At 37.8% G+C, this 27,521-nt stretch overlaps 1 protein-coding gene across 1 annotated transcript in view; it reads left to right on the top strand.

Annotated features, from left to right (window-relative positions):
- Positions 1 to 27,521, top strand: part of LOC306884685 (protein eyes shut homolog) — a 59,233-nt gene that overhangs the window by 14,205 nt on the left and 17,507 nt on the right. Inside the window, exons 7-12 of the mRNA XM_079440788.1 lie at positions 956 to 1,181; positions 9,322 to 9,506; positions 9,659 to 9,750; positions 15,060 to 15,210; positions 16,920 to 17,032; positions 23,316 to 23,521. Of these exons, the coding sequence (XP_079296914.1) occupies positions 956 to 1,181; positions 9,322 to 9,506; positions 9,659 to 9,750; positions 15,060 to 15,210; positions 16,920 to 17,032; positions 23,316 to 23,521 (973 nt within the window). The remainder of the gene's footprint in view (positions 1 to 955; positions 1,182 to 9,321; positions 9,507 to 9,658; positions 9,751 to 15,059; positions 15,211 to 16,919; positions 17,033 to 23,315; positions 23,522 to 27,521) is intronic.

Here is a 27,521-nt window from a genome sequence, read left to right as displayed (position 1 = left end):
ATCCCCGGGTGCTCGACGGGATTCCACGGCCCGGCATCCTCGCCCGACGGCCGTATCGCGGCTGCGGTGTCGGCCGGACTGCGGGTCCGGCCGCTCGCGTCTCTGGCGGCGGCGGGTAGTTCCCTCTACGCTCCCTTTCCTGGACCCACGAGGACACCAGCGTGCATGCACGGGGAAGAGACCGGACTCCCGAGGAGAGGCGCGCTCGGCGTTTAAACGGCGGCGGTGATGAGGCTCCATTCACGTCAGGTGCGCCTCATCACACGCCGCCAGCCCTGCGTGTTCAGCGCCCCTCCTCTCTCACACACCCACTCCCATCGGGAGCCTGGTGAAGGGCGGCGAATACGGGACGGGGTGGTGATGATGGACAGGGGGGAGGCAGCCGACTCGTCACAATATATATATATATATATATATATATATATATATATATATATATATACATGCGCACACACTATAGCAGTTTTAATGTTCGCAATGTATGCCATACTAATCTAAAAATGCACAGGGTGTGATATGTACTAACGATACATTTCCATCAAAATCTCCAAAAATTTCATATACGAAAAATATTGTCATTTCTCATGAAGTCTCAAAGTAATTGCCACTAGTACATATATAGATGACGGTACAGCTGAAGCATAGTTGCTCCTGCTGGGCTTACTGTAATTTATACTCATATTCGTCCCAATGTGAGTTTAGCACCTTGCTTGAATTCTAATGCCCCCAGCCTTTAGTTGTGTACACTGCACTTATTTCAGCATATTGCATCAAACATTGTACTTCATCACCATAATGCCACATACTAGTGCAATTTTTTCAGAAACCCTGACTGCCTTATTATTGTACTGACAATATGGTTGAATGTGGCATCAAACCATATCCCAGCAGGCATTTCAAAAACACTTAGAGAAAAGATTTGTGTTGTGAGAAAAGTCTTTATTTTGTGTTTCAGGGGGAAAACTGTGAATATAATTACAATGACTGCTTGATCCAATCATGCCCTATTGGGTTTTCCTGTAAGGACAGCATCAACAATGTCATCTGTGTCCCAGTGAAGACAGACACATCCTCTGTTCCTCCCATCTCAGTCGTGCCGTGGAGAACCATCAACCCCAACCCAGAGTTACAACCCACTTTAGCACCTGTGGAGAACTTGCAAAACACTGAGCTGCCATCAGGTTGGTACTAAAACTGCATATGCAATATTTTGTAGTTTTGTGATACCTTTGCATGTTTTTAGCAGCCTTATAAAATCCTAAGTGTAACATAAATTTATTTTTGGTTTTGAGTCTGAAATGTCTTTGAATCACAGTCAATTCCTTATGAAGAGCATTCCTCTTTGCAAGGAAGCAAAATGTTTTTGCATTTTATATGAGTTATGACTTCCACGGTACTGGCTTTTAATATTATTGACAAAAGGACTGGGTAAATGAAAGACATCATGAACAATTGAAAACAATCAATAAGCCTGTGTGGTTTGTTTAGATTGGTCAGCTTTATTATCTTCTTGTCTTTGGAAACCTAAGAGATTATTGACGCTGCTTAAGAGATGTATCATAATTATTATCTATGAACCTGTTATCAATCATTCAGTAAAATATGGTGTATTGAAATGTATATTGTATGTACAACAAACACAATTAGTTCACCCAAAAATGAAAATTCTTTCATTTACTCACCCTCATTTTGTTCCAAACCTGAATGGCCAACTTTCTTCTGCGTAAGACAAAAGAAGATATTTGGAGGAATCATAGTAACTAAATCGATTGATTTAATTTCAGTTGAATGGACATTTCTCTAAATATTGTTTTTGAAAGCAATATAAAGGTTATAAGTGGAACCTACATTATACTCATCTTTAATTAATGCTTTAATGAAATGATGTTTAGTTATTTGGAACTTTGATTTTTATTTCTCAGTTCTTGGAAAATATCTCATAAAATAAGATTATCATGCTGCTTTTTCTCAGTTAAAGAGAGAGAGAGCCCTACTGAGCTTGTGCTGAGTTATTGTCATCACTCTTATTTGTGAATTTTCAATTGCCTTTGATCTCCCCTATGGTATCAGTGACTACAATAACATACAGATACATTACCACAGGCAACATAATGCCAGACAAAAAGTCCTTGAAATGTGTATTCCGAAAACATTTCCCAAATAACCTACATTTTGCTTTGCTCTGTTCCAAAATGAGCTGGGAGCCCCTAAAGGTTAGTAAGATAAACACTCACCATCTGTGGTATGTCTGATAATAAGAGCTTTTTCCACATTTGTTCCACTAATGTTCTCTGAAGAAGCAATAGTTTGAACAAATTCAATTAGTTTTTGCTGGAAAAATTACAGTTAATTAGGAACTATGCGCTATGGTTTATGATGTTTATTGACTATGACACAAAACACCCATTGGTAGCAATGAATGAATTGTAGAGAGCCAAAATGTGAGTGTGGAACATGACTAAATTTCCACATCACTTAGGAAATTTAACCATTCTAGACCAATTTCCTGACAATGGACTAATAAATGGATTCTGGATGCTAAATTTGTCAAATCACTCAAGGTAATTTGGTGAAGCAAAGTCTAAGCAAGTTAGGGAAGTCTGACTGGGAAGTTGTGGCCTAATGGTTAGAGAGTTGGACTCGTAATCCAAAGGTTGCGGGTTCGAGTCTTGGGCCGGCAGGAATTGTAGGTGGGGGGAGTGAATGTCCAGAGCTCTCTCCACCCTCAATACCACGACTGAGGTGCCCTTGAGCAAGGCACCGAACCCCCAACTGCTCCCCGGGCGCCGCAGCATAAATGGCTGCCCACTGCTCTGGGTGTGTGTTCACGGTGTGTGTGTGTTCACTGCTGTTCACTCCAAGTATTTTTTTATAAATACAGCATTTCACAGCGTTAAAGAGTGAGAATGAGATGTCATTCTCTCAGTTACAGGCGAGTTTCTGTTGTACAGTTGATCTTTTGAAAGCCACGCTGCTAGAACAGTATCTAAGATTGCCACTATACAAAGTGAACCACAAAAAAATCAATAGGCCAGTTACAGGGCCAAAATAAAGGTAAATGTGTTTCTGGCATATGTTGAGATTGATTTTGACATTTAAGCTAGACTTTATGGTGGTCCTGGGGGGCACAACACAATGGAATTAAACCTCTCCGCAGAATGAAAAATGTAGTAAACAGAGAAAATGCATTTGGATCTCTTGAGGGTGCAGAAATGTGTCTGGATATGACGGCGTGAATGTTTGCTCTAAGATACCATCAGCGCTAATTTCTTCAGCCCCTACTGAGAAAGACAAAGTGTGTGTAAGTCAGTGCCCTTGGGGAACAGTGCAATTAATTTTCCAAACATGCACTTTACAGAAATCAATGAATTTACAATGCAGAAGGCAAATGCTACAGACAGCTTTAAAGGTTTGCCAGGGCATCCATGGGAATTGTCTTCAAGTGCCCGAGAGGTACACTATGGCTGAGTAATCGCTCTGCGATTGTCCAGACAGGGTGGAATTGAGGCCATTTTTTACGGAAGATAAAACTCAAGGAAGCTGCTGTAGTCTTAACTCAAAAATGCATGGCGGGATAGATCTATCACCACAAGTTGGACTCAGAAATCCATTTAGTCTTTGGATCACACACATTTTTTGATGGACAGCTGACTGGGAATGTTTTCACAGAACAGTGAATCAGACTTGATACGATGCAGTTGAATTCTAGATAAAAGAAATGCACATTTAGCAATTTCCATGTTAGATTTTTTTGTTGTGTTTTGGTTTTGGTTTTTGGTTTGGTTATTTTGTTTTGTTTTTTTGTGTGTGTTTTGGTTTGGTTGTTTTGTTTTTTTGTGTGTGTTTTGGTTTGGTTGTTTTGTTTTGATTTGATTTGGTTATTTTGTTTAGCTTTTGTTTTTTGTTTTTTTTGTTTGTGTGTTTTGTTTTGTTTTTGTTTTTTTTATCTGTACATGTCTTCTTAATCCGTTAATAATTAGGAAAACTTCAGAATCTAAGAATTTGTCAAGTAAATATTTACAGTATAGCTTGACAATATTAACTTGAATTGTAACCAGTATGCATTCAATTCCAAATGCAATTCCTACATCGTTTCAAATTATATTTAAACTCAGGAATTGAATTTGAATTTAAAAGGCATTCTCAATTCAGTTCTAAATGAAGCACAATCCTGGTATTCATCCTGGACGTTGAGGTCTCCTACAATTATTCAAAATATTGGTCATAGTAAAAATGAGAGCAGGATACTAGACTGGAACTAATAAGCAGACAAAGTCTTGAAAGCGTGATGCAATTTTATTGTGCAGTTTTGTACATTTCATTCCACCACTTTCAAACATTGGTCTAAGAATATAATAACTTATTTGAATAAAAATTATTTGTCTTTACAACCTTAAATTATTATTCAACAAACATATACTGTAACTTTCAAATAGACCAACAAAGTCTCATCGATATGTCTATCTAGGTCGCTCTCTAAAAACATCTTTTGCCCTTGGTGCAGCTATAAATAGATTAGCCAGGAACTTGCATGATACCTCTGCTCTCTCTTTCTGCTGTCCTTTCCTCCTCCTCTGTGTTCCCAGCGTACTCGGTGTGGAATATATTTTAGAAACAAAAGACAAAGGAGTTCCTCTTTGATATCTTCAAATAAGTCAGTGGCAGGTGGGTCATGCTGGTTTGGACGTGTAACTTCACATGCAACGATTTGGTGTTCATTTGTGTGTCCATCATATTTGGAAGATAAAAAAAGAACTTGAAAGAACTCAATACGTTAGTATAAATAATATTGAAAAAGTGCAAAAAAATATATAAACATTTAAAAAGTTGGCACACTTTTACTTCTCACTGCAAATGTGACATTTGAGAGGAATGCTGTTTTAAGTCACGTTCCCAAATCAAATGAACTTCAGATCTGTCTGCTTTATATAATCTGTCATCGCATGTTGATGTCAGGAAGTCTCACGAGGTTCTGTGAATTCCTGCACGTATGGGCCGATGAGTAACGTGGAACACAGACAGAGCATAAATCAGATGACAATAAAGGAAAATGATCATTAATTTATTTGCATAACTAGCATTGAATTATTCATCATGGTTTCAATCTGCTCAATCTGTATCTCATTAACATGAATTATGAGGCCTATAAATCGCAGTTTTATGTAATGTCTGTCTTAATTTCTTTGGGGCACTTTTTGCACGCATGTTTTTGTTGTATGTTTTTGTGTGAATTATATGAATTCACACAAAAAAAAAAACAATTATGTTTATAATTGTTAGATATGTGTATGACAGAGAAATTATCCCTATAATCGTGATTTATCAAGATTGTCATTGTGAAATTCAGTTTTATTTTTTGTAGGAGTTTAAGTATTTTAATTATAGAAATCAGTTTAGAATAGTTAGAAGTAACACTTCTACACATGACCTTTTATCAAATTAAGCCATATTATAATCAGTGATTTTTATACATTCAAATATGCTTGTAAGTACTCGTTTTGCCCATTTTATAGATTGTTTTATCGCTGGGTTTTATTGGTTCACTCAGAAAAAAAGGTAGAAAAGCCATCACAGAGGTGAAAGTAAAAATATACCACTTAGGTACTAGTATGTACACTCCAGGTATGAACATTCGTACCTAAAGTGCGCATGATAGTACCTAAATTATACCCTTTCAAAAGTACATTTTGACAGGTTTTGTACCTTTTTCCAGGTAGTGTGGGGTTTCTGGGTGGTAGCTTGCTAGATGGTTTCTTACTATTGGTTATGTTTTGGTCTTCAGTGTAAGTCTAAGTACGTCCTTTTTATTCCGTTTTATTGTCTGTCAGGTAACAAAAAGCAAAAACAAAAGCATAGAAAATCGCACACATTTTGAGGTATCATCTGTTATGCACAGGTGTTGCAGGCAAGTTATGTGCAAAAATGTACAGTGGCAGAAGTCTAATGATGTTTGGATACGAATTAAAGTTATTGAAGTGTAAAAGAAACAGCCGATTAAATTATAAAGTGGCGCATAAGTGCAAAGTTAGTCTTGCATTTGTTTATTTTTCATGAGTGCTTTCCCTGCTTCTAAAGTTTTAATGGAAGTGCTTACCATTCATTCATTAAACATCAGTATTTTTGAATGGCCGTAAGGAAACTGCTGATCTTTTTCACACGCTCTCTCTTGTTCTTCTATATCTATATTTATACATCCCATAATAGTGTTTATCAGCACAACTGGCAGCGATCCAGCAAAGTCAGCATTTTGCAAACATGAGCAATAACTACACCCTCAAAGTGTTTGTGGACTTATTTTATCCAATAAGAATTTCACGTTCGAGATTTCCTGTATTGTGTCTGTCATAGCTCCCTCTGTCGATAATAATCGCCGAATGAGCTCGCAATCACCTGCCCCTATTGACCGGTTTTGAACGATTTGAATGTTAAAAAACCAGTGAGAGCAGACTGCGTCAAGCACATGGAGAAGTTAGTGGCTAAAACGCAGATTTCAAAAAGGGATCTGGAGTCTACTGCTAATGAGGTGAGTGTTTGCCTCCCGGCAGCAATCACGGACTGCGTGAAAGCCTTATATCAGTCCAAACAAGCATCTCAAATTAATGAATGGCTCAGTCTCAGAGGGGTAATTTTCCATCATCAACGCTGGTAAACCTGCCTGGAACACCAGGGGAGGGAGAAGGTAGACGAACCGTAGTCGCTCTGCATTCATCCTCATTAATCGGAGATCACAGCCTCTCGTTTCCCGATAAGTCTCCATTCTTTCGGTCGCAGGCCTCACTCTGAGATATTTGTCCTATTATGGAGTGCAGGACTTAGCAGACGCATGGGGATTTTTCTACAAGCTACTTAATCGCCAAAGTGCCCCAGAGACCTTCAGCGGCAGATCAAAAGATTTCTGCATTAAAAAGATTTAAAGTCAAGCAAATATTGATAAAGGCTTCATCTGCTGTAGGTCCATTAATCGTGACAGCAATCGCAAAACGCACGCTTTTATTTTGTAGCCTGGCACGGGTCAATCACAGGGAGAGAGAAATACCGCAGGCAGGTCCACATTATTGAGAGTTTCATTGCAAAATACCCCGAGGCGAGACCTTTCATAGGAACTGTTTGAGATTGAAGGGCATTAACTCCAGACCAACGCTAATGCTTAGGCCAAATTGCTCAAGTCAGAGCCGGTCTTTTAAGTTTGTCCGCATCAGTACCCTAAATGATCTCAAAGAGGGTTGGAAGTCTCTGAAAATGTCCCATAATTGCCAGCTGATACGGATGACAGAGAGCAGGATATCATGGCTTAAAATGAGGCATGTAATAAGCTGGTATAATTTTTCTCAGACAGTCACTCACTCTCGCTCTTTTTGCGAAGGGAATTTATGTGTCTTTCTTGGCGAACCATGTGCTACTGCAAGTATCTTGTGGGTAACTGTTCATTTGTGCTAAAAACCCCTCATGGTACAGGGCTGAGGTTCCTCAAACTGACAGAAAGAGGTTTATGCAGCAGAGAGATCTTCTTAAACCTTCTCCAAGCAAACTGTTCTAATTTACCATGCACTTGCTGGCTGATAGCATTATCAGCTCTTGGGATACAAAACATGATCAATGTTAACTGACATGATCCTGTGCTTTTTAGCTTGCATCCTTTGAAATGTTAAACACATAATGCATTTAAATTTCATTATGATATGAGAGATTTTCTGCCTTGTCTAAACATGATAGATGCACTACAGTGGTAAGGACATTTTGAGGTGAACATCAGTGGCTTCACAGAATCCACTGACTGCAGAAAACATTAGACGAACGGCCCTTTCCTACCACTAATTGGAATAGACTTCCTCTGGAGTTAGTCTTCAGTCCCCCCCAATTAAAGATGATCTAAAAAGTGCCTTTTAAATGTACTGAGTCATGGCAGGTAATGGGTCACTCTTGGCTTTGATCACACTCCTGCAAAGAAAGGAGCTACTGTACCATGCGCAATTATCAAAAAAGACCTTTAAAATGAAAGACAGGGATCTTACAGCCACCTGTTTTACAGGCTTTCAGATTTTTCTGTGAGTCAAATGAAAGCGCAGTTTATAGCGCCAATTTCCCTCCCCCCAAACAACTCTTTCATCAGATGTGGAAAATCTTTTTTCTGAGATTGTTTGAAGTTTTGTAGACTCTAAAAATGTTTTCATCGGTATAACATCATCCATATAATGTATACTTAATTTCTGTTTACAAAAGTTTCAGAATGATGTTGAATGTAAATTCAATGCAGTTAATTTGTTAGTAATCTGTTAATTTGACTTAACTTCAGTGCAGTTAAACTTTACAATTTAGTGGGTTCAATTTTTTTTAGTTTTCTTTTTGTGTGTTCATCCTTTGGTTTCTTTAATGGTTATGGTGTTTTTTACTTTTTATTATTTTGCACATTCCAGAATGTGTTTTCACGGATTACATACTATACAACTTTGACAAATATGCAATATTGCAATATGTTTTATGTTAGCTTTAAATCCGTGTTGAATAATATGTAATGCTTATTCTTTCAGCTCAGAGCTAAACATTATCATAATTATCATTAATATATTCATAGTTTTAAGAGCACTGTGATCCTTTGTAACCTTGTAATATTCACAATTGGTAGAACAATATAATCTTAATTTAGAAATATTGGTTTATTGTGGGGAATTTAATGTGGAGAGTATCAATTCTTTGGTGGTTTCTAGTGTTCATAATGTGTTACTCGTGTGCTTTCTTCAGTTTCAGTTAAATCCACTGAAGCTGATTAAAAAGGGATAATGGCAGAATGAAATATGTTACTTTGCACAGAAAAAATTTTAAATATTCTATAATTATAAATAACTGTCATAAAATTTCTTTTCCATGTGAGAATTAATTCATAGTCCCTGTTTTTCCAGTATATTCAGATTTTACTCATTATTCAGAATTCATTCAAATTTTTCATTCTTATTGACTCATGTTCTCATACAGCTGCTTACTTCACAATACAGTGCTGAATATTAATAAAGTTGTGTTGCCCACTTTTTACTCGAAATGACATGATAACAAAGGTTCTGTGATGTTCATTCTCATTAGGTTTCACTGTAGCATAAGGCTGCATTTTCTTATACCCAGGATGAAATAATCCTGTTTAAAATATATATTTAATTCAACTGTATTATGAAAAACATGTTTTTGTTTACTAACCCCCATAATGAAATAAAACATTCTATGCAAATTTTGGTTCCAGGTAAGATCCACACAAGTGTCGACTTTATACTATTCAAGTTGATCGAAGCTATGGTGGCACTATGTTTAACTGCCTACATTTCCCTCCTACAGATATTAGATTTGGGAGATATTCTGGGAAATCCTTTTTGGAGTTGGAAGGCATTGAAGTCGATGGTGTGTTCAGTATCACTGTGAGATTCCTGACTGAATCCATGTACGGAACCCTGCTGTATTCGTTCAGTGCCAAAAAAGGCATCTTCTTCATAAAACTCTACATTTCCAATGGAACGCTTTGGGTAATACTGCAAATGCATATACATTTGTGTTTGTATTTGTTTTGTTTTTTTGTTTTTTTCAAAGCTATCTCATTACCTTTACAAATCAAAGAATATGCACGAGAAATAATTAGATGGAAAATACTGATACATATTTTTCCCTCACACTCCAGTATGACTTTTTGTGCAACCAAAAGGAGGGAGTTCAGCAGATCAATATAGCACAGCAGGTTGCTGATGGAAATGAGCATGTGGTGCTTTTGAGGTAAGTGAATTTCTCCTCCAGTATCCGAATTGTTTGAGATCATAGAGGTTAAAATGAATCAGATGTCTACCAATTGTGTAAGGGACATGGAAAAAGTTAATTAACAGGAAACATATGGTGAAACTGTTCATTAATGTAAAGGTAGCCTTTTTATAGCTCATCCATAAGTTGAAAGTATAGAAAGGCTCATTTGCTAGTCATGATTAATTTATGGTTACACTTTATTTTAAGGTCCGATTCTCGTTATTAACAAACCATTAACTACAATTTTTGCCTCAATAAACTCTTAATTTGCTACTTATTAATAGTTAGTAAGGTGATTGTTAAATTTAGGTGTTGAGGATTAGGGATGTAGAATATGCCCATGCAGAATATATGTTTTATAAGCACTAATAAACAGCCAATACAGTATGTTAATAGTAGGCATGCTAATAAGCACCTAGTTAATTGTGAGAATTGGTCTCTATACTGAAGTGTTCCCCTGAAAAAGTTTCCAATAACAGGACAACTGACATGTGGCAGCCAGTCAACTGGCATTGAGATCCTAACGAGAGACCTCGGTACAGGTTATATACACATTATATTATTCATTATTACATGATGGGGAGAAATTCTGTCCAGCTATTACACTTACATTTGTTCAAGTCTGTAAATTGATGCAGTATAGCCCCAGATTTGTCAGGCCTGGGTATTTCGATTGAGCGCTGAATGATTGCTGCAAGGTCTTTGATGTTCAGAAGCACAATTCACACAGGCCCATTTGGTTTGTTTCTTTTCATGCGATTCAGCAGAAAGTAAAATGCAGGGTCACACATTCACTGAAAGATTTGATCAGATTCTGAGTGTCTGAGAGACAGCGCAGCCTCTTCACATCCGAACGCTTTAGCCAGCTCCCGATCTTGAGTGCATCAGCCTGTTTATGTCTGTTTTTCATAGAGATTTTGAAAAGCTTCCAAGATACACCAGCTGCACAAATCAGTCATTACTTTTGTGCCAACTAGCAAAAGACTTAGTGTGAAAGAGAGTTGTCAAAACAAGACTGAATGGGGGAAAAAAACAAGACTGAGAGACCATCAAGACCAAGACCATCTCTTAAAAGAGGTCATAATATTCAAATCAGAATTTCCTTGACCTTTTGAAATAGAGTTGTTCTATGAAAACATACAGGTGAGGATTCACTGAACTGTTGTCTCTTTTTGTACTGAATTTCAGGTCAAAAACCTGTCTTATTCATTAACCAGGCACAATGTGCACTGCCATACGTGCTGTTCATATTTAAAGGAATATACCTGGGCCCATATTTATCAAGCCTCTAAGTGTCAGTCTTAGAGATGATTCACGACACTTTGCTGTGCCACAAACGGGATTTTGGATGACAACATACGCATGGACCAATCACTGAATAGATTTCCTTAATTAAGAATATTCTCAGATAAATTCACATTGAATGGTTGAATTCCTAATAGGAGTTTACATTCAACACACATTTGACTATAAAGAATTTTCAAGAGAATACATTATGGCAAGGAAACGAAGCATCATCACAACTCAATTTAGGGTGCCGATAGACGATAGTATAGTGCGGGGGGCCGTAAGGGAGGGTATTAGGACGATTCTAAGGGCCCGACGATGGGATTCCCGAGGGGGAAACGAGATTTCTACCGTGATTCCTTCCACTCTCCGCACAAACATAGTCATAGTTCAGACGCGGGCCGGGCCTCGGGGCTGTTTTAGGCTTCACCTTATTTTTATATTTTAGACATCCATCAATTAGTGATGAAAAAAAATTGTAGCGCTGGTGAAAACAACACGAGTCCGTGCCGCGACTGTCAAGAGCGACTCGACGGTGTTTAGAGTCCCGCAGCAGCAGAGTTCTGCGTTCAAATGCACACAATAGGCTGAAGCTTGCTGCAAAGCCCCAGCAAAAGTAATTACCATGAATGTATCGGGGGGAAATAGTACGGAGATATTTGAATTATTTACTAATAAACTAGTGTTTTCTGTTTCAGTGTCACAAAGATGAAGATGATGATCCTAACTTGCCATCTCCTCATTAGACGCGCCTTTAGAGAGAAGTGCATCTTCATGGATTATGATTATAATGAAATAGTTTTTGTTTTCGATTTGATTTATTTCATTAAGTAGTCATTTAAAGCTTTCTATAGATATATTTATCATGTCTGTGAGGCATGTATTCGCTGACTTTCGGTTCATTTTTGTGAAGCGCTCCTGTTTAAGACATCATTGTTTTCTTTATTTTATAAAATTATTTTATATATTTTATAAAACGTTTTGTTGATATTGTGAGTGCACTCAAATAAAAGTAGACCCTTTACAGTTCCGAATAATGTATTACTCTTATGAGCAAAAATTACAGCGTAAGTTGTTTCCATTGAAAAAAATGCAATTGATTGCGCTGGTGCCTCCATGTCCTGCACTTTCACTTCCACTCTCCGCACAAACTAGGATGCAGTGCACATTTATCTAGGTTTAACGTTTAAACATTGTTATATGCTTGAACTGTTTTAGTATATCTATAGATTTTATTTTAGGCAAGTCGTGATGATTTGAGAAGGCTAAATTGATCAAACATAGGCTATGATCAGCCTGCCGGTCTGCCGCTGGCCGCCTGGTCGTTACTTTAAGAAATTAAAAGAAAAAAACGTATTTAAAGAACAAAAAAATGCTCCAAACGTTTTTCTAAATTAACTTAATAAAAAAAATATATAATCACTTTGCCATTACATACAAAACTGAACTATTTTAATAGCTGAAACAGTATAATCTGATTTGGGAGAAGGGGGAAAAAAGACGGACTCGGGTCGGACTCAGGCTGGTAATTCTGTTAAGCTGCCGGACACGTGCCGGGCTAGCTAGGGTATAAATTTGAGGCCCTTGCAGGGCTCTACTGGGAACGTGATCGTGATTTCTACTGAGGGGGATTCTACCAGAACGTGATCTGTTCGGAGGGGGACACCAACAGCCCCCCACTGAACCTTTCAAGAACATTCTTTCTCTCCTGAAAGATTTGTGCATGTCTCTGTCTCCTCAGCGCCATCACAAGCCCCTGCTGGCAACTCCTAACAACTTGAGAGACCTCTCGAACTGTCTTAAATAACTGGGATTCTTAGCTTTAAGAAATTTGATAACTTGCTTTTATACTTGAGTTTGAAAGTAGGAGTAAATTTCATGAATTCTCAGCACTTGAGACTAAAATGGCACTTTGAGAAGCATGATAAATACGGGCCCTGGTTTAGTAAGCTCAATCAATATTTATTGATTGATAAAAGTTGATAACCACAAAATTATTTGTCCTTTACTTTAAAACTAAAATAAAAAATGGTATTATTTATGCTGTAAATTGTTCTTTTCATTTATTTGGACATTTAATGTTTTTAGGCATTGCATTGACATTATATATAACTCTGCATAGAAAAAGCTCAAAAGTGATTTTCCCCCTACTAAATTCATGTTAACACTTGTATTAATAACAGGAATTATGGGTTGACCCACAATATTTGCTTTTTTTATAGAACAGGAGTGACAAATCAAAATTGTTGGCTGTTGTTTTGAATGTGATGAAGTTGAGAAGACAATTATATTTTACATATCAGGATATGAATAGGCTTAATTAGTCATTAGTTTTAATCAAGCTTGTTGCACTAATTAGATTTCTCTGTTGTGTGAATTTATTTGAATTGTAATTCAGTGTATCCTCTTTTTGTCATTCCAATTCATATTCTAAATAAACATCCAATTCGATTCAAATTCAAGCTCATGAACTGCAAAAAATCGTGAATTGTGCCCAACTGCGGCATATCATATTCTTAAAGGCACAGGAGCACAAAAAAGCAGCCTGTTTAATTCTGAAATTCACAGAGAGGGTGGAAAATGGTCATGTAAAATTTAGTAACACCAGTTTTGGTGCACAAAACGATATAAGTGGACCACAGGGAAAAATACAAAATTATTTTTTTTATTATAAAAAGGTACTGTACAATGCAACCCCTTTCAGTTTCACTGCCTTATTTATGTCTCACATGACCGAGTGAAACCGTGAAACAGTTTAAAGGACCTGTGCTTTATTGTCGCCTTTAAAGCATTTCTAAGTAAAAGGAGCATTCTCTGTGTGTCCTGCTGGGGAACTGTCTGCTCAGAGACTCAATGGGACCAGTGGCTCTCTGGTGAGATGCCAGGCTGCTCTGGCGGAGCTCTTCTAAATTAACAGTCTCTCCGGCTGCTCCAGAGGGAGGACGTCCAGGGCCTGGTGGTCTTTCCTCCTGAGGTGCAGAGCAAAGCAAGAGAAAAACTCCACAGCCTGCGAATTACAGGCTTAACAAATCAGTCAAGATTGGCTTCTCTGAACCTCAGAAGAGGGGGAGACGGATATCAAGGCTGGGGGGATACTGTCATTATGTGCTGAGCATCTGTAGGCCAATCCTCCAGCTGCACATAGTTATCCCAGAATCCACACTGAGGTAATTATCTTTCCTCCCCTGTTGTTTGGAAGGGCAGAATAAGCTTTGGAAATCTCCCAAGGCTTGGGTACATCTCCGGAACAGTCTGTCCAAGACACATAAGATGTCTTTAAAAGGAAGAGGGGAAATAATTAGATGCAGGTGAAAGACGCCCTTGAGCATAGCAAATCATTTGTTTTGTTTAGTGGGTTTTTTTCTGTCATGAGTTACTGTGTCCCAACAGTAGCCATTTTAATTAGCTTTTAACTGGCAATAAAACAGTTTACAGTTGTTTTTAAGCTGTATCTGATGAGTTATGTTATGATATTCTGATATTTAAAAGGAGATTAAACCATTTGTACAAATGGCATGGCCTTATATCACACTGAGACTGTTCTTGTTGAAACCCATGATAACCATGATATTTTAAATGTTGTTCTTGGTAATGAATTCACTGTGGACCCTTTTTCGTTCTCAGTGCCTTCCTGTATCTCACGTATCCATGGAAACAACACAGTTATTAGGAGTCATTCAGCATAACCTGTTTTCAGTCTGAATATTAAAAAAGCGGAAAATAATAACAGATAAAGCAGGCATTAGCAGTGCTTAGCTTTTAAAGTAAGTTTGTTCTCCTTTAGGCATAGCAAATGTGTCTTATTAACATAAACTCTTAATTGCCTTAAAAGATGTCTGTGGTATTAATACTAAAGATCATTAATTGAGTGCATTTACAGCCATTAGGTGAAGAGATACACAGGAAACGGGGACCTGAAATGTTGATTTATAACAAGACAGAACATTTTGTCCACATGCATATCACACTGTTTGTTATTTTGTTTTTGTTTTCCACAGACAATATCTTTCTCCGTGTGCAGCTGAAGTCACTATTACAGGCTTTGGGACTGTCAGAAGTATTCCAAGCAATTACACACCAGCCGTGGGTTTACAGAGAACTGACCGTCTCTTCATAGGAGGACTTCCTCTTCGGTTTCCACCCTATAAAGTAAGAGTTAATTACGTGTGAGGTTATTTTGTGTGAGGATACCACAATCTTTTGAACAGTAGTGTGTGATACGATAAAAAAAAAAAGTTTGGAATGGATTTTTTTTTTAACTCTTATGCTCAGAAAAAAAGTTGTTTATAATTTAAAGTGTTCATGCTGCCTTAAAATTTAACATGTAGTCAACTTGAAATGTAAAGCATCTTGGATATTTGAAAAGTCTCTAGTTCACTCCAAATAAGTCATTATAATGCTAAATTTTAAGTTATCGTCAGGTCAACTGGGAATTCTGATTATAATGTGGAAACAAGGAAAGATTTATAGTTTGCCTTTGTCATGTTACACAATGACCTGACCACTTACCGCAGAGACAACTTCAACTTAAATTGGATTAAAATGGACATGAATTTTCCAGTAATTTTCAGGTTACTAAAAACTGGTTCAGAGGGCTTCAAAGAACTGTCAAGGTCTACATATTGACAGTGATAAAGCTCTGAGAAACTAGCAGGCACACTTTTCATTTTCCTTCAGGCGGCTAGAAGCAGGTCACGGGCACTTGAGATACTGTTAGGAGAAGAAAAAGGAGAGGTTGAGATGTATTCGTCTAGACAACAAAGATTGGATCCACATGCTTTTTTCTCTTTTCACAGAACTGCTAATTATATTTATATATATATATATATATTCATATTCATCAATGCAGTTTCTCCTACTGGTATTATATGAGCCAATGCTGTCTTATGTAAAGAATCTTGATTGCCTTTAAAAACATTGAGTAGCATTTGTTTCATTTATAAATGTATGTTTGTAAAGGCAAAAGTCTCATTGTATTAATACATATGCATGTTCCTTTATGTGTATCAGTTTTAAATGGATAGTACTTTTGGAATGGATTTACTCACTCATCTCATTCCAGGCTTGTAATCTATTATGTTTATGTAACATTGTAAATTGTTTATGTAACATGAAAGGTGAGATTTTTGAAGAGTTATTATGAAGCTCTTGCCATATGGCAACAGCTTATAATAACCAAGGCCTGCTCAAAAGTAAAAGTGGAAACTGAATCTGTGAATAGTTCAAATATAAGTATTTTCATCACCCAAAGCTGTTGCATTATGTCAAGACTTACAGTAGAATGTAGTGCACAAGTCATGTGAACTAATTTTGTTGATGTGTGTTTTGTCCTTGAGAGCCCTTGGTCACTATGAATCAGAATCAGAATGAGCTTTATTGCCAGGTATGTTTACACATACGAGGAATTTGTTATAGTGACAGAAGCTCCACAGTGTGACATAATGACAGTGACAGGACAGGACACAGATAATAAAAAATAAAAATAATGTACAAATATACAAAATAGCACAACACAATATACAAAATAGACAATTTAGTATGTACGGGTACGTTAGGTGCAAATTTAGGTGAATTATTGTATGGAAAGAGTTCTACAAAAATTCAACAGCATATGTACTTTTATGTTCCAAGGAGAAATACTACAGGTTTTTTGAAAGACATAAATGAGTAAATAAAATACTTTTCTTTTTTGGGTGAACTATGCCTTAAAATGCAACCTCTTTGTTGTACGGCACTTTCTTCTCCCAGAATAGCAGCTTTGTAGCCATTTTTCATTTTCACCCTTAGGCCTGAGATGTTTTTATATTTTCCTCTGAAGAAACTGCTTGAGACTTTGTTGTTGTTCTGTGTTCCCTCAGGAAGCTGAGCCTTTCCACAACTACACCGGCTGCATTGAAATAATCGAAATTAATAAGCTCAGAAGAATCCGTGTGGACCATGCCATTGTCAGGAACGATGTTGACAACTGCAGGTAATTGAACCTGATTTTCCATTAGGAATCAATACCATTTTTGGGCAGTGTTTGTAAGTCTAAATTCATTTTAAACAATTCATATTAGTGAATCAGTTTGTTAAAAAAATAAAATCTTCTCTTGATTTGTCACTGTAGAAATTCCAGTACAGCATTTGTACTGGAATTTTATACATCAGTGTATTAGAATAATTTCTAAAGGATCATGTGACTCTGAAGACTGGAGTATTGGCTGTTGAAAATTAATTTTAAAATATACTAAAATAGAAAACTGTTATTCTGAATTGTAATATTTAAAACAAAACAAAACCAATTTTTTCAACAACAACAAAAAAACATGAAATATAACATTGTCATTATTATTTTTGCTTTCAATGTAAAGTTGTCTTTAATGTTGACTTATTTATAAATTTTAAAAACATTCAAAATTAATTGTCTTAATTGGTACCTCAGCTATTTGAATGATCTTAAGTCCAATCTAGGTAAGTTTCAGTTTTATAGAGAAATATTCAACTTTTCTGTCACACTCTGTTACAGTACATTCTAGATTTTTAGGACTATTTAAAAATAAATAAATAAATAAATAACATACGTTTTCTATTTATTACCATTACCCTAATCAAGATTCATTCATTGTTCACAGCCAGAGAAATATTGCTATGATTAAATGTTAAATTATATAATCTGTTTATGAATTTGAAAATATATATTTTAAGATTTTGCCTCTTGAAGTAACTGCTACGTAGGATTTCTTTTGTCAAAACAGAATACGATGTAGTTAAATACTAAAAAAAATAGTAAAGCTACATTTTTCCCTCCATAATGTTTCTTCCATAAAAAGTTATAGTTTTCCTTCTTGCCTCATGGCTCTTGGATGTGCTATTTGCCAATCTTGTCAGCTGTCTTTCAAGCACAAAATCTATAATTTAGCATGCCACTTGAGTGCACAGGTGCTGTACGTTCATGCTGTGCGCAAATTGCTCATCAAGAGTGAGATTCTGGGGATATTTAAGTGTTTGGCTTCACACGTCGTGTATTATTGTTCCAAAGAAAATGCAAGCACTAATTTTGGCCATTTCTATAAAAAGACCAGTCTTACAAAGCAGCAGGAAATGAGTCTTGAACAGAACCTGAAATTGGTAACCATATAGACTAGTTAATATATAAATGAGGTAGATTTCCACTCTCTCTACATTGTCATCATTATTATTTATTCTGTTCTGTCATCTGTCTGGAATTGCAGTAGACTGGAGAGATGGATTTTCCAAATGAATATGACAGTTTGTGGCATCTTTCATGGTATAGTCTCACATGATTTGAGCAGAAACATTAATCAGGGCTTTTTGAATGATATATCATGGTTGTTTTGTGAGCTGATTTTGTGGTTACTAATTGGAGAAGGATTGATATGTAGGCATAACTGTGTGCATTTTGAAAGCTTCTTGCTCTACCATGCCTTATTTGGTTAGTTATGATAATTAAGGTAGTTTAACATGATAAGGTGCATTATATTGCTTGTCCAGTCGTAAATCATGGAGGGAAAGATGAGTCAGAGAAACTGGCCAATATATTTTTCAGGACTCATTTTGATGAATGTTGACTTAAATTTCACATTGTCATGATTTACTCACACTCATGTTGTTCTGAAGCCATAGCCATTCATTCTTTCATCTGTCTGACACAAAATGAGGTGTTTAGCAGAATGTTGGAACTGCTCTTTCCCATAAAATAACAACACAATTGATTTTCAGGATTTAGGTCATTATGTCCATACTTATGCACATCCATTTTGAGTTGAACAGGATAATTAATCTAGATTTTTCATGTGCATGTGAGTATGGTTTTAATTTTACAAATGGGGCTTGTCTGTGTTGCATGTAATTATAAGATTAAGGATTGTGGAGGAGGTTGCTCTATATATCCTTTGCCCCTCTGATTAAAACACTAGGGGGGAACTCACTAAGAATGAATGTCACCCACTGATAGTGCTGCTTATTTGCATGCACATTCTGCATTGTTTTAGCGCCTGGTTCACTAAAGGAATTATGCAATGTCCACAAACTTCTGTCAATCTGGAATTCCTGATCTTGTGGGTCATTTCTGAATGCTAGAGTGTGGAGGAAACACAAATGTCTGTCCAACCGTCTGTCGTTCTGTCTGACTATCTATTTTAGACTACAGATATTAGTGCTGGGTGGTTTGACCAAAAATCTGTATCAAGGTTTTTTTATGATTCTGGCGGTTTCACGGTTTTTCCCTGACTGTGCCTTTTATATGAATAAAGCCCTGTTCACACCAAGAACGATAACTATAAAGGTAACAATATTAGCGTCTACATCAGCAAATTATATCATCTATTTATTCTAAGTGCACGCTCGTCTGCCGCTTTAAATTCTGGATAATTTTAATGAATTAATTTCTGGAGCTCGTTATGGCAAGATGGATTCTGATTGGGTGTCAATGTTTGCATTGATAATCAGCTGGAAAAAAAATAATTCTGAAAGTGATTTCAACGATATCGTTTCTCTGTGCCTTTATTGTTAAAGCTGTGGTGTGGACTCTGCTATTCTTTAAAGGAACACTCCACTTTTTTTAAAAAAATAGGCTCATTTTACAACTCCCCTAGAGTTAAACAGTTGAGTTTTACCGTTTTTGAATCCATTCAGCCGATCTCTGGGTCTAACGGGAGCACTTTTAGCTTAGCTTAGCATAGATCATTAAATCTGATTAGACCATTAGCATTTGGTCATCAAAAATGACCAAAGAGTTTCGATAAATTTCCTATTTAAAGCTTGACTCTTCTGTAGTTACATCATGTACTAAGACCAATCAAAAATGAAAAGTTGCGATTTTCTATGCCGATATGGCTAGGAACTATACTCTCATTCCGGCGTAATAATCAAGGAACTTTGCTGCCGTACCATGGGTGCAGCAGGCGCAATGATATTACGCAACGCCTGAAAGAAGTCCCCAGCTAGGTAACCATAGATATATATACATAGATGCCTCATTAGCGACTGTTTCTATGGGCCGCTATACGTAAGCCGTCCGCCTTATTGTAGCGGTAAACTTGACATCATTCACGATAGTAATAACTGAATATTCGAAAGATGCCACAATCATGCACAGTATGGCTCAATGGCTCTTTGCGAACCTACAGTATGGTGAATAACGTCAAAAATACAGTTCCAAGAGGGCGGCCGCATCTACGTGCCTGGAGCAGTCGAATAGGGAATCTATATATATCTATGTAGGTAGCTAGTTATGATATAGCTGGGGACTACTTTTGGGTGCTGCATAATATCATTGCACCTGCTGCACCCATGGTAAAGCAGCAAAGTTTGTTGATTATTACGCCGGAATGAGAGTATAGTTCCTAGCCAACTTTTCATTTTCCGTCGGTCTTAGTACACGATGTAACTACGGAAGAGTCAAGCTCCCTTTCAGTCAGTCACGTTCGACGTAACATCAAGTGACTGATGTAAATGGGATATCGCCAGAGAGCCCAACCACCTTCGAGTGTTAACAAAACAAACCAATGACAGTTGGCGTGCATGTTTCGCCACGCGCACCCCACCCTGCTGCGCGGGTATAAAAGGAGAGTGGGTGCAAACGCACATCAGCTTTTCGCTTCGGAGCCGAGCCTTCTAGAAAGACTGAATCTCCGCGAGTGTCTACAAGACAGCCTTGAGTGTTGGTGTTAAGGCGCGTCAACAGGAGTTACTGTCCAGTGCTGCTTCTCTTCGGCGTACTGCAGCTTTCCATTCTTCGGTCTTGCCGCGACCTCCCCTCGGCACTTCAGCACTATCTAAAAGAGTGTTTTTCCTCTAAAAGAGCAATCTAAAAGAGCTCCACAAGCGGCGGGCATCTGTTTAAAGATGGATTCCCGCTCGTGTGTTTCTGGATGTGGTCGTTTCCTGGCTTCATTTGACAGTCACGATCGCTGTTTCTCGTGCTTGGGCCCAGCATCTCGTTTGGAGCACCAGCGGATGACAGGTTGTTGATCGCTGCATCGGAGGGCGAGCTAGGCTCTGGAGATGACGATTCGGCTACGCTGCCTCTGTCAGGAAAAGTGGCGTTGCCCGAGTCAGATCCAGAGCTGACTGCTATGCTTTCCCGGGCCGCCAAGAGCATCGGGCTGCACTGGAGGTCTCCTCCTTCTCCCGAACGCTCGAGGCTGGATGATTGGTTCCTGGGGGCGCAGTACAAGGTCCTCCCCTTTGGGCTATCCCTCTCGCTTCATGTCTTCACCAAGGTCGTGGAGGCAGCCATTGTTCCATTAAGGGAAGCAAGCATTCGTGTTCGCAACTACGTCAAAGACTGGCTCATACTGGCCCAGTCTCAAGCACAGTTATGTGAACACAGGGACAGGCTGCTCAGCCACCTCAGCCGGTTGGGGCTTCGGGTCAACTGGGAAAAGAGCAAACTCTCCCCTGTGCAGAGGATCTCTTTTCTCGGCATGGAGTTGGACTCAGTCAACCTCACAGCACGTCTCTCAGTAGAGCGTGCTCAGTCGATGCTGAACTGCCTGGAGTCCTTCCAGCGCAAAAGGGCAGTTCCACTGAAACTGCTTCATATGAGACCGCTTCAGTGTTGGCTTCATGATGGGCATGGCGATGCGGCACGTACCGGGTCTCAGTCACCCCGTCCTGCTGTCAGACCTTCAGCCTGTGGTCGGATCTTGCTTTTCTTCAGGCCGGAGTTCCCCTAGTGCAAGTGTAGAGACATGTTGTTGTATCAACAGATGCCTCTGCCATGGTCTGGGGTGCTATGTGCAACGGGCATGCAGCTGCGGGGCTCTGGACAGGGCCTCGACTGCAGTGGCACATCAATTGCCTCGAGTTGCTAGCAGAAGGGAAAGATTTGCCCACTGGATAGTGGAGGCTATAGTCTCGGCATACCAGGCCCGGCGCTTACCGTGCCCCCTTGGAGTAAGAGCACACTCTACGAAAGGTGTTCCTTCTTCTTCGGCTTTGGCGTGGGGCGCCTCGATAGCAGGGCGACACCTAACACGTTTGCGAGATTCTATAATCTCCGTGTAGAGCATGTTTCCTCCTCTGTACTCACCTCAGGTGGCCAGTAACACTGGACCCGCTCGGTGTCGATCACGCTTGCTGCGCCATTCCCCTCTACGGACCAGATATGTGCGCTATATTCTGCTTCCCAGTTCAGTTCCCCTTGGCGAAACCTGTTGAAGTTCCTCCCCGAACCCTCGGCAGTCAGGCGTGGCGGAGCGCCAGACGCAAGGTCCAGCACTCGTGTATTTGCCCAAGGTCAGCCCTTGTGCTGGGCTAGGTGCCCGTGTGTAGTGATTCCCCTTCGGGGGATCCCACATATGTATTCCTCCACGGTATGGCTCCCCTCACGGTGAGCCCATGTCTTTCCCTGGCAGAGACCTTTTACCGTCTCTGCTGTGTATTGATCTTACCCCAGACTGGCTGAGTCTACCTCAGAGACTTCCATATATAATACTGCCCTTGGCCAGTCCATATGTGTAATCTCCACATGGTATCTCCTTTACGCAGGATGTGGCTTCCGTAGCTTTCCCCTACTAGGAGTACGCTTTCCCAGTGTTATCCATACCCACTGTACGGAACAGCAGTGGCTGTCATCTCTGCCTAGCGCCGTCCTATCTTCCGTCCAAAATGAGCCTATGTAAAATGTAAATGTAAAATGAGCATATTTTCAAAAAAAAGTGGAGTGTTCCTTTAATACTGAGAACGATTTTTAGAATTATATCGTTATCTTTGTAGTTATCATGCTTAGTGTGAACGGGCCTTAAGCATGAAACAGTTGTTGTGTTAATTGTGTTCAGCATCTCTGGCTTCTGTTAAAGGAAGGTTGCAGTTGGTTTATTTGCCCTGTTAAAGAATTTGTGTGCATAATTCAAACCGGTTTACAGTTTAAGCACTTACAGATATCTATCTGTCAATCAACAAGCTTTATTTTGACAAAACTTTGCATTCTCAATTAAATTATGAATCCCACACAACCCATAAACATCTCTTTTAGATGACATTTCGTTAACGGCTTGCTTTTTTACTGTAAATGGATGTGATTAGACTCAAATATCACTTTATATCAGATATCAGTTTCATGAATAAGTGCGTAATTGTGAATAATTTGCCTGGTTTAACTGAATTGCTTGTGGTTAGTGAATTAAACGCATGTTTTTGTGCTCGGAAATAATCATAAGTGATTACTGATTAGTAAATATGCCCTGTGGTAGTGTATTGCAGCATTTAATTCTCGCCTTTTTATTTGCTTATATGTTGTACTGTAGGCCTCCCTGGCATCGTGACCCACCAGCAAACTCCACAGACGAAACCCCTCCTGATGGGCATATCCCACCCACCCAGCCTTCACCTGTGTGTTCGCTGGGGCTCTGTCTCAACGGCGGATCCTGTCGGCCCAGCACTCTGCCCAGCGGAGCTTCGTCTTTCTTCTGTGACTGTCCTCTGCACTTCACGGGACGCCTGTGTGAACAAGGTGATAGCTCCAGTTGCCTCCACATCACAGCTGAAAATGTTACCTATGGAATTACTGAACTACTAAATTAGCCATATCCCTTAATTTAACTCTAATGAGCAGTCAAGTTTGGTGTGGAGCTTTAAAACAAAACATTTCAGTTGATGTCATAATGATACATAGTAGCTCACGTCTAAAAGCAGGCAATGATCTCCCACCAAACGTTTTAACTACAGAGGCACGGCACGGCACTTTTTCTCAAAGGAAAATTGAATCCTTGCCCTGTTGTTGGACCAGGAATCACTTTAAATAATTTGTGATGGGATTAAAGTAAGGTCCATATAAGAAAGCTGTAATGTCAGAAATCCTTCTATCTGCTCACTTCTTGAGTCCTACTACAAATGAGATGGTGACCCTGTCACCTGTGTTCTTCAGATTCATTTTACCTCCTCTGCCTCATGCCAGGATAAGACATGAATGATATTAAATTCTGGTGAGTGGAAAGTCTTTTACACAGTGAACCCAACTGATATTGACTGGCACTCAACATACTGTACTGAACTGCCATGGCAGAATATTTCACACTTTAACAATTTAGTCAACTCTGAACTGACTCCGAATTTAGTCAACTCTGACTTTCCTTTTATCAAAATCACCACCTTGTATGGGAAAACAGAATTTTTATGCACTTCCAGCAGTGGAGTATTCATTGTAATGTGCTCCTCCATAGTGCTAATTGCTTTTTTATTGTATTTTGCTCCAGCTTCTGCTGACTCACCATGTTTTGCCCTGTATCAATAAGCCAATGTGAAGGTAAAGAGCTAATTTGCTGAGCTACAAGTTCATCTGTCTCTATTGATGTAACATTCAAATGCTCTGGCGGTGACATGCCTGGCTTCAAATTAATTAAAAATCATTTATTCTTCTCCCAGGTTTCTATTTTTGTGCCGTGCCAGACATTGATTGATGTGTTTGTGAGCAGATCAGTTCAGTTCCTGTATGAGAAGAAAAAAGACCTTTTTTTCTGATGAAGCTGTCAGTATTTTCACATTTGTTTACTACTGATAAATACTTGGCATTTCTTACGAATATACTAAAAAGTGACTAAATAAAACTAAGTTTTACATGATATATATATATATATATATATCTATATATATAGATATATATACTGTATATATACACACACACACATATACATATAAAATTGTATTATATTTTTTGCTTTCGTAAAATGTTGGCTATTTAATTTGTTTAATTAATGTTTATTGCTAGAAACACACATTAGCGTTGACATCATAAATTGCAATAAAGTTTGCCATCATAAATTACAAATCTGGAGAAAAAAAGGACGGGAAAATTACATATATGAAAACGTTTATAAAAATGTATGTATATTATTAAAAAAGTTATTTATTTTTATATATATATATATATATATATATATATATATATATATATATATATATATATATATATATCATATAAAATTTAGTTTTATTTAGTCAACATTTATGAAGGTTAAGCACCTCCTTTTACTGACTATTTGTTGAAAATGTAAAAAAAAAGTGCCACATTTTTATAGAGATAACCATATGTACAATCAAGCACATATCTGAAGGCATCTTTGCATTTATTTATATTTATTTCAGTGCAACTGCTTTTGGAATAATGCATGAAAATGTTTTTCCATAAACAATAAGGGGGCCAGTGACAAATTCTAATTCTGCTGGAAAGCAGTTTTCGAGTCGTTCCTGTTAGTTCTTCCTCTTCATTGTGAATGCTGGTTCCTAAGTACATTTGACAGCTGTTGAAAGAAGCTTTCTCCTCTTTTCACATTTCTGTTATTTATTTATTTTTTCCCAGGCATGCACCGCAGAGCTTTTAGTTTCAAAGCTGCATTTTTTGCTTTGCTTTTTTTTTACTTTTGACCATGTCAGCCTTATATGGGTATCAAATGGTTGTTCAAAGTTGGCAAGACAGATCAAGAACTTGGGGGAAAAACAGGCAACAACAGGCTTCATGGTGAATCATTAGAAGAAATTAAATGGATAGCATAGCAACAGTAATAGTGGTTAAATAATAAAGCATGATTAAAACCATGACTAGAGTAGAAGCTCCTAAAGTTCTAAAATGAAAAAATTGGAGAAAATGGTCTTTTATAACCTCTAAAATCTTATAAGGTCATAGATTAGCAAGAGGCTTCACCATCAGCTCTAGATAAACTGACCCTCTTGTCACTATAATTTAGTCTTCTGATAATTACTGTTCGTTGACCTGCTAGCATCAGCAAATATGTCACAGCAAAGCAGCGGGAAAACATCCTGAGGGTGAAGGGGCGAGGAAGATGAGAGGGTGTCTGTGACTTCATAATGGAAAGGGAGTGATAGGGTCACACTGAATCTCTTCAGTGTCACATGACAAATAAGAGGACAGCTGGCCTTAGAGATGATATACCAGTCTGGAAACAGCAACTAACACATTGAATTAAACATGAAATTTTGAAATAGAAAGGCTGAAAAAAAATATTTTCTTGTAAAGTGCAATACAGGTATACAGGATAACTGATGGAAATAGTCAAAATAATTACAAAATAAAATACTCAACATCACTTTTTTATTTTCTTTCTAAATAAAAATGTATTTAAAATGACTTGAAATGATGATTTTTGAGTGAGGCAGTGACCACTAAATTAAAGATGTGCTTCCATGTCTGAGACCATCTTGACTCCTGTGAGGTTTACCATTAAAGTCTCTTTCTACTGTACATTAATTACAGAGGGGCCAAAGGAGTTTTGTGTGGGTATTTTTATGTAATTTTTGTTCCTCTGTGATGTCTCCCTGGTGTGTTAAATCAGCTGCAGTATTTCCTTGCTGTTCGTATTGGATATCAGTGCTTGGTGGATAAGGAGCCTGTAATGTTTTAACATTGCTCAGGTTGCAGAAATTCTGATCAAAAATGTGGGGGTCAGTAAGATGTTTTAATGTTTTGAAAGAAGACTCTTATGCTCAGAAAGGCTTCATTAATTTAATCATTGTGGCAAATTATTATAATTTTTATTTTTTCTAATTTAATATGCTTTAATATATAATTTATTCCTTTGGCAAAGCTTAATTTTCACCAGCCATTATTCCAGTCTTTAGTGTCTCATGATTCTTAAACAAACAAAGTCAATAAGCACCGCAATTGTTTTCGAAAATGATTTTTCGTTTGGTTTGATGCTTTTTCATGATTTTTTGATGAATTTAAGTTGAAAATAACAGATTTGTTTTTCAAATAAATCTTAGTTTATTCCTGTTATGGAAAAGCTTAATTTTCAGCAAATCATTGTTGAAAATAATTTGTTTGACGAAAAGAACAAGTTGAAAAGGACAGCATTAAATTTACTTTATAAATTTGTTACATTCTAGATGTTTTACTGCCACTTTTAATTAATTTAATGCATCTTCAAATAAATTAAATTTAAAAAAATAATTTGTTGAACATATATTATGAACAAATATGCATTAACAATAAATAATAGAATCAATTTAACATTAACCTAGATTAATAAATGTTTAAATAAATAAAATAATTTATGATACCCAGTGCAGAAACTAATGTTAAAAAACTGAACCTTACTGTAAAAGTGTTACCAGTTTATGCAAATACTGTACACGCAGTCCTACATTACAGTCAAAAATATGGGGAGCAAAATACAATACCCACACATATACAAGTGAAATTTGAATAGTCAAAAAAATGCGATGTCAGCAATGTTCCTAATGACAAGTTGTCATCAAGATGAAATGACTATTCGCCTCTCAGCATTTTTCACAGCTTGGTCAGATCCTGCCCTCCTTTGGGAGCTACGGATGCACATGTGCCTTGCACCTCAAGAGTAATAATACAGACAGGGTTTGGTGTCAGGGCATTAGTGTATATATACAAGATGGTTTCCTCCGTATAAAACTGCTCTGCTTGCTTTCAGGTTTATTTTGGGGCATAATCTTGACACACGAGTCCCTAAAGGAGAAAAGAG

The sequence above is a fragment of the Barbus barbus genome (assembly GCF_936440315.1).
Source record: "Barbus barbus genome assembly, chromosome: 18".
Taxonomy (NCBI): Eukaryota; Metazoa; Chordata; class Actinopteri; order Cypriniformes; family Cyprinidae; genus Barbus; species Barbus barbus.
This window is presented reverse-complemented; position numbering and strand designations above follow the sequence as displayed.